The sequence below is a fragment of the Nerophis ophidion genome, linkage group LG03 (assembly GCF_033978795.1).
Source record: "Nerophis ophidion isolate RoL-2023_Sa linkage group LG03, RoL_Noph_v1.0, whole genome shotgun sequence".
Taxonomy (NCBI): Eukaryota; Metazoa; Chordata; class Actinopteri; order Syngnathiformes; family Syngnathidae; genus Nerophis; species Nerophis ophidion.
In genome coordinates, this window is record NC_084613.1 from 53,581,634 (window position 1) to 53,590,449 (window position 8,816).

Here is an 8,816-nt window from a genome sequence, read left to right on the forward strand (position 1 = left end):
CCCCAAAAGGGAACAAGCGGTAGAAAATGGATGGTAAATATAAAATGTAATATGTTACGATCATATGATTATAAGTTACACAAAATAATATATGATTAATTACACATTAAATCAATCAATCAATCAATCAATGATTATTTATATAGCCCTAAATCACTAGTGTCTTAAAGGGCTGCACAAACCACAACACAAACCACAACGACATCCTCGGTAGAGCCCACATAAGGGCAAGGAAAACTCACACCCAGTGGGACGTCGGTGACAATGATGACTATGATAAACCTTGGAGAGGACCGCACATGTGGGCAACCACCCCCCTCTAGGGGAACCGAAAGCAATGGATGTCGAGCGCATCTAACATGATACTGTGGATCCAACACAACCGTGAGAGTCCAGTCCAAAGTGGATCCAACACAGCAGAGAGAGTCCCGTCCACAGTGGAGCCAGCAGGAAACCATCCCAAGCGGAGGCGGATCAGCAGCGCAGAGATGACCCAGCCGATACACATTAAAGATAAAGAGATAGATACTGGAGTAAACATTTAGGGCATAAAGTTGCAATTAATACATTTATGGTGGACGTACAGTGAAACAAGCAGTGCTTACGGAAAGAACAGAAAGAAATTAAGATTTTGAGGAAAAAAATAATGACTCTCCCTTAAGCAAATACAGTGCAGATTGGAAAACTCTGCTGGTGCATAGAAAAATCTCCCTTTTCTCACAATTTTCAAAATGTTTTTGTCCCACAAATCTTGTTGAGTCAAATACCAAATATAAATGTATGAATTTTTAAGGGGATCAAATGTCCATCCATTCATCCAATTTTCTGCAGCTAGCAGACCGCACGCTGCTACGCCGGGACCGAATAGTGTTTTGTATATTGTACAAGATTGCTTATTATTTTTATTGGATAGTAGTCTGTTTATTTCAATTTTTAGTTGTTTCCTTTATTACCTCTTGTGTTATTTATTTCACCCCATATTTGTTCCCACTACCGCAGTGGTTCTCAAATGGGGGTATGCGTACCCCTGGGGGTACTTGTAGGTATGCCAAGGGGTACGTGAGATTTTTTTTTTAAATATTCCAAAAATAGCAACAATTCAAAAATCCTTTATAAATATATTTATTGAATAATACTTCCACAAAATAGGAATGTAAGTTCATAAACTGTGAAAAGAAATGCAACAATGCAATATTCAGTGTTGACATCTATATTTTTTGAAAAGGTACCATAAATATTGATGTTAAAGATTTCTTTTTTGTGAAGAAATGTTTAGAATTAAGTTCATGAATCCAGATGAATCTCTATTACAATCTCCAAAGAGGGCACTTTTAAGTTGATGATTACTTTTATGTGTAGAAATCTTAGTTTATTCATAATTGAATCACCTGTTTATTTTTCAACAACTTTTTAGTTATTTTTATAACATTTTCCCAATACTTTTACCAATAAAGACCACTACAAATTAGCAATATTTTGCACTGGTATAAAACTTAATACATCAGAAACTGATGACATTGTGGTGTATTTTACTTCTTTATCTCTTTTTTTCAACCAAAAATGCTTTGCTCCGATTAGGGGGTACTTGAATTAAAAAAATGTTCACAGGTGGTACATCACTGAAAAAAGGTTGAGAACCACTGCACTACCGCACCTTAAATTGGAGTCTTTAATCTCGTTATATGCAAATATAATGACAATAAAGTCCACTCTATTCTATTCTACCGCTTGTCCCTTTTGGGGTGGCGGGGGGTGCTGTAGCCTATCTCAGCTGCACATCAATTAGACTAAATCCAAGCACCTATTTTCGTCCAAAAACGCCAAAAGAAAGGGCATACGTGGTGTTTATGGCATAAGCATGAAAGAGGCAGTTGAAGCCGTTCCTCCGGCCTTTGTAGTTCCTGCTACGTCCGCTAGGGGCGCACTCTCCCCCTGCCTACAGTACTGTTATACCACACAGCGCTGCAGACGTCTCACACAGCTGCGGCCTACTCACATCTCTATTCTTCCAACATGGACGCCGGGTTCTTCCGCGTAAGCTGTTCTGCATTTCAGTAGCTTTTTCAAAATATGCTCTTATTATGATATTAATTTCTTCTTTGTGCGTGTGTTCGGTATCTGAATTGCTGAGTTGCATCCCATCGAGTGACAAACGTGGGCTGCGACTATTAGCTGGTGCTAGGCTACATAGCATGTGGCTACATATTTATTTTGAACTCTTTATTTACTGTTACAGCACAACATGTACGGTTGTATTATTGCTATAAATGGAGTTTAAAGCAAGGCTCGCCCGTCTGTTACACTGAGAGTAACGTCCAAGTTTGCTAGCAGGTTATATGTAAGCCGCTACTAATAAAGATGGCGACCGGGTGGTTCAGCGTTTCCTTCGTGAGCGCGTTGCTCCCGTTGCTAATGTGGCTTGTTTTACTATCAGTCCCTGTGTCTAACGTGACCTTTATTAAAATGTGGCATTAAAACTATTTTGACTGCGTTGTTATGTGGCGGTGTAGGTTTGGACATCCTGCTTTTTTTTATGGAAAAGTTAGCCCGGTGCTAGCAATGTCATAGGTTTCGTTTGCTGTTTGAAATTACCGTAGCAACACAGTTTATGGAATTTTCTCAATGTATTTGAATTTTAAATTCATCCTCTAATATAATTGGAAATAAATGGACGACGTATAGCGTATGGCTTGTGCTTGTGTTGTCAAATTGCCATTCTTGGATTACCAGCAGACATGTGTTCATTTATTCTTGCAGGGCACAAGCGCGGAACAAGACAACCGGTTTAGCAACAAGCACAAGAAACTACTGAAGCAACTGAAATTTGCAGAATGTCTCGACAAAAAGGTACACAAAATCTACATTTTATCCACATATGTTTTTCAATGTCTGTTTTTAACTCCTAAATATATTGTTGCCTCCATCCACAGGCAACAAAACAATTGTGTTTTAAAGACACTTGGCCAACAAATATGATTCTAATTTGATGGTAGCCTTCAAGGGGAACTGCACTTTTGAGGGAATTTTTTCCCATCATTTAAAATTAAGGATTATCACGAAGTATGTGATCAGCAACGGGGGTGTTGAGGTGTGGGGGGGGGGGTGTATATTTTCAAGTATTTTCATATATATATATATATATATCACGGGTTTTTCTCTGTGCGATATAGAAAATGATAAGGGTGTATCAGTACACAAAAATGTCAGTTCGGTACGTACCTTGGTTTAGAGGTCACGGTTAGGTTCATTTTCGGTACAGTAGGAGAATAAGAAAATATAACTTTTTTGGTTATTTATTTACCAAATTTGTAAACAATGGCAATATTCTTTTAACATTGGGAACACTATAATAATTCTGCCCATGTTAAAGGCCTACTGAAATGAGATTTTCTTATTTAAACGGGGATAGCAGGTCCATTCTGTGTCATACTTGATCATTTTGCGATATTGACATATTTTTGCTGAAAGGACTTAGTAAAGAACATCCACAATAAAGTTCGCAACTTTAGGTGCTAAGAGAAAAACCCTGCCTCTACCGCAAGTCGCAGACGATGACGTCACAAGTGTGGGGGCGCCTCACATATTCACATTGATTTTAATGGGAGCCTCCAACAAAAAAGTGATATTCGGACCGAGAAAACGACAATTTCCCCATTAATTTGAGCGAGGATGAAAGATTTGTGTTTGAGGATATTGATAGCGACGGACTAGAAAAAAAACGCGATTGCATTGGGACGGATTCCGATGTTTTCAGACACATTTAGTAGGATAATTCTGGGAAATCCCTTATCTTTCTATTGTGTTGCTAGTGTTTTAGTGAGTTTAATGTTACCTGATAGTCGGAGGGGTGTGTCCACGGGTGTCTTGACGGCAATGTCTCAGGGGAGTCGGCGGCAGCTATGGGCGGCAGAAGCTCAGCTTTTCTCCCGTAAGAAGCGACTTTTTAACCACAATTTTCTCACCGAAACCTGCTGGTTGACATTCGGTCGTGATTAATGTTCGCTTGACCGCGCTCTGATCCATAGTAAAGTTTCACCTCCAGGAATTTTAAACAAGGAATCACCGTGTGTTTGTGTGGCTAAAGGCTAAAGCTTTCCAAGTCTGTCTTTCTACTTTGACTTCTCCAATATTAATTTAACAAATTGCAAAAGATTCAGCAACACAGATCTCCAAAATACTGTGTAATTATGCGGTTAAAGCACACGACTTTTAGTTGTGTGTGTGTGCAGCGCTCATACTTCCTAAAAACCTGTGACGTCTTGCGTACATATCATTACACAACGTTTTCAAGACGAAACTCCCGGGAAATTTAAAATTGCAATTTAGTAAACTAAAAAGGCCGTATTGGCATGTGTTGCAATGTTAATATTTCATCATTGATATATAAACTATCAGACCGCGTGGTGGGTTGTAGTGGGTTTCAGTAGGCCTTTAATCAACATTAAACTGCCTCAAGTTGTTGCTCAGATTAAATAAAATGACAAAACTTTTCTTTCTTCTACATATAACAAGTGCAAAACTAAGCAGTTTCAAGTCAACTCATCATGCTTAATTTATTACAGCATTTGGGAAGCCTGTAGTTGATTTTTATTATGTAAATGTTATATTTGTATCAACGTGATAGCAGGGACCCTGCCATTCAAAACTAGGCTTCTACATTACAATGATTAATGTAATTATAGCTGGACAAAATAGTACAATAGCAATAGGAGAGACTATTCATCCCTGAACACCATGGAGCTCATGTAGGCTTAAAGATGCAGTTACATTATTATACCAACTATCACAGACAGAAACTCTTCATTTAACATCATGTCCTTTTTTTGCTGCTTCAACACAGCTCAATCAACACAGAAAAAGGTAAAGTGAAATAACAGACAGACGGGGCTTTGCTGTTGTAACACACACACACATGCGCTCTGAATACGCACTGCCGATTGGCTCTTATCGCGCTGAATACGCACTGCTGATTGGCTGTAACTGCTTTGCGTCTAACCAATCAGATGGTTGTCGGTGGGACAATGCTGAGTGCTGTGTACAGACAGACACAAAGGCCGAACGGAGCCAAGCAGCTTGTTAAGACTTTAGCATAGGCGGCTACTTAATGTGTCCATGTGGAAACTCGTTCGGTACACCACCGGACCGAAACCCCCGTACCGAAACGGTTCAATACAAATACACTTATCGTTACACCCCTAGAAAATGACTATATCGTGATATTTGAGTATACGTTCCGACGCAATTGCTTTTAGCTTCGGGTATTACACTACAGGCTCTTCCCACTCCTTCTTGTCTCTCCTTGTCACAGACAGAAAGCGCACAAACGTACACGTCACATACTGTCACGTCATACGTCACATAAGTATACGCCCTCTCGGAGCAGAGAGGTAGCAGACTGGGTAACGTTAGCTGTGATGCTAGCGAAGCCGTGCGAGTGGTAATACGAGAGAAAGAAGGTGCGAATGAAGGAAAGATTAATTCCCAAGAAAAGCAGCAGGGGGTCTATCGTCTGGCCGTGGTTCGGCTTCAAGCAGGAAGATGTCGAATAGACAACTTTGATTTGTCAAGTGTGGGGCACAAGTGTTGCTACCAAAAGTATCATTACTGCTAATATGTAGCATCATTTGAAAAGGCACCTGCTAATAACTGTTTAATAAATACAGTTTTGGTCAATTGACTTACCGGTAGTTGTGATTTCCTTCTCTGTATTAAAGTTTAAAATGAGCATATATTAATGCAGTATGAACAAGAATGTTTTAATGTAGACACATATAATCATCATACTGCTGTGATTATATGTATCAAGTGTTAATTCAAGGCTAAGGCAAAATATCAGGATATATATCGTGCATTGTGATATGGCGTAAAAATATGAGATGTTAAAAAAGGCCATATCGCCCAGCCCTAATATGAATATATAAATATATATATATATATGTGTGTATATATATAAAAAATCCGTTCATGAATGAGTATCTGTTTGCTGGCAGCATACCCCTTCCCCTTCCAGCTGTCTTGGATGAACTGATATTATTTTTTCCAATCATTTTTGAACTTGCAAGTGTACTTCTTCTTACTTGTCTTCGCCATGTATCTTCTTCGTTCTAATGCTTCATCTATATCAGTGATTTTCAACCACTGTGCCGTGAGAGATCGTCAGGTGTTCCGTGGGAAATTATGTAATATCTCCTGATTAACCTTTGTCGGGTGACTGCTGTAATAAAGTGCGGCAGATAATGTAATACTCTTCTATTTCAGTATTTCAATTACATAAAGGAGAAATCCTGATTAATAAAAATGCAAGTAACCGTTTAAATGGATATCAACCTTAATTTCTCATTACTGTAGAATTGTTAACATTTGTACTGTAATTGGAAGGTAAATCATTTTTTTTAGCCTAAACAAAATTAAAAATGAAATGACTCACTTTTGTATGCAAAATTTTAACCAAAATATGAACATTTTAAAGTTAATTTTTTCCCCAGTAAGAAAAACTAAGTCGGACATTGTGTGTTGCCATTATGTGATCACGGCATTCTTGCTCATTCAACCGTTTTGATGGGTTCATACTGCCCATCTGATTTGAAGCTGAAATATTGGCCTTGTAACCTTTTTTTTAACTCATTTGTTACTTTGCTACTACTTTGTTAAAGTACTTTGTTGCTTTGCGAAATTTCTTACTAGCGAGTCGCGAGTAGCAAGGCTCTCTGACAAAAGAGTGAGAATGACTACAAAAAGGGTACACTGCAAAGTTTTTGAATGACTGAAGAGGGCACACTGTGTTAAGTTAATTATGTTAAATTTGCTCAGGTGTCCTAAAGCAATGCATAGAGGGAGACCCCTCTCCTTGTTTTGAAGCTAGAGACAAAGAAATGAAAGGGTCAACAATTCTGATCGTCGAACATGTCTGTCACTCAAATGCCGGTATAGGCAGAGGAAAAAAACCTTGCCTCCTGCAGTTATTACACTAATTAAAACTTCAATAGTGATTAGATGTCGATATTGTGCAGCCCTAATTTCTTGGTATCTTAAGTGTCATCAAGCATCACTGGAGGACAAGGCTGTACATGTTTCACACAGACTAAGAGCAAGCCAAGAGCAGGCATGCTGGTCATTAAGATAGCTTGAAACATCCATACATCTTCCTCCGCTTATCCGAGGTCGTTTTGCGGGGGCAGCAGCCTAAGCAGGTAAGCCCAGACTTTACTCTCCCCAGCCGCTTCGTCCAGCTCTTCCGGCGGAATCCCGAGGCATTCTAAGGCCAGCCCGGGGATATAGTCTTTTCAAAGTGTCCTGGGTCTTCCCCGTGGCCTCCTACCGGTCGTATGTGCCCATAACACCTCCCTAGTGTGGCGTTCGGGTGGCATCTTGACCAAATGTCCAAACCACCTCATCTGGCTCCTCTCTATGTGGAGGAGCAGCGGCTTTACTTTGAGCTCCTCCTGGATGGTAGAGCTTCTCACCCCATTTCCAAGGGAGAGCCCTGCCACCCGGTGGAGGAAACAAATTTCAGCCGCTTGTACCTGGGATTTTGTCCTTTCGGTCTTAACCCCAAAGCTCATGACCATAGGGGAGGATGGAAACGTAGATCGACCGGTAAATTGAGAGCTTTGCCTTCCGGCTCAGCTCCTTCTTCACCACAACAGATCAATACAGTGTCTGCATTACTGAAGACGCCGCGCTGATCCGCCTGTCGATCTCAAGATGCACTCTTCCCTCACTTGTGAATAATACTCCAAGGTATTTGAACTCTTCCACTTGGTGCAGGGTCTCCTCCCCAACCCGGAGATAGCACTCCAACCTTTTCCAGACGAGAACCATGGACTCGGACTTGAAGGTGCTGATTCTCCTCCCAGTCGCTTCACACTCTGCTGTGAACTGATCCAGTGAGAGCTGAAACTCTTGGCCAGATAAAGCCATCATAACCACATCACCTGCAAAAAGCAGAGACCTAATCCTGCATCCACCAAACCGGGGATAGCAGGTCCATTCTATGTGTCATACTTAATCATTTCGCGATATTGCCATATTTTTGCTGAAAGGATTTAGTAGAGAACATCCCCGATAAAGTTCGCAACTGGAGAAAAGCCCTGCCACTACCGTAAGTCGCAGACGATGTCACATGTTGAGGGCTCCTCATATATTCACATTGATTTTAATGGGAGCCTCCAACAAAAACTGCTATTTAGACCGAGAAAACGACAATTTCCCCATTAATTTGAGTGAGGATGAAAGATTCGTGTTTGAGGATATTGATAGGGACGGACTAGGAAAAAAAAAAAAGTAGTTACTAAAACGGATCCATATTTTTTTTAGAGACATTTACTAGGAGAATTCTGGGAAATCCCTTATCTTTCTATTGTGTTGCTAGTGTTTTAGTGAGTTTAACTGTACCTGATAGTCGGGTGTACGTCCACGGCCGGGTGTTGACGCGCAGTGTCTCGAGGAAGTCGACGGCAGCTGTATGGACGGCACAAGCTCAGCTGATATCCGGTAAGAGGCGACTTTTTAACCACAATTTTCTCACTGAAACCTGCTGGTTGACATGTAGTCGGGATCCATGTCCGCTGTGATCCATACTAAAGTTTTTGTCCTTCGTGAATTTTAAACAAGGAATGACCATGTGTTTGTGTGGCTACAGGCTAAAGCTTCCCAACTCCGTCTTTGTACTTTGACTTCTCCAATATTAATTGAACAAATTGCAAAAGATTCAGCAACACAGATGAACAAAATACTGTGTAATTATGCCGTTAAAGCAGACGACTTTTAGCTGTGGGTGACGCAGCGCTCATATTCAGAACAGCCCGTGACGTCAC

The 8,816-nt window shown here is 40.4% G+C and overlaps 1 protein-coding gene across 4 annotated transcripts in view; it reads left to right on the forward strand.

Moving 5' to 3' along the window:
- The first annotated feature begins 1,878 nt into the window (after positions 1 to 1,878).
- srrm1 (serine/arginine repetitive matrix 1) overlaps positions 1,879 to 8,816 on the forward strand; it is a 26,378-nt gene continuing 19,440 nt past the window's right edge. For all 4 annotated transcript variants that reach the window (XM_061895613.1, XM_061895619.1, XM_061895620.1 and 1 more), the window contains exons 1-2: positions 1,879 to 2,034; positions 2,758 to 2,847. In XM_061895613.1, the coding sequence (XP_061751597.1) occupies positions 2,014 to 2,034; positions 2,758 to 2,847 (111 nt within the window). In that variant the 5' untranslated portion in view covers positions 1,879 to 2,013. The remainder of the gene's footprint in view (positions 2,035 to 2,757; positions 2,848 to 8,816) is intronic.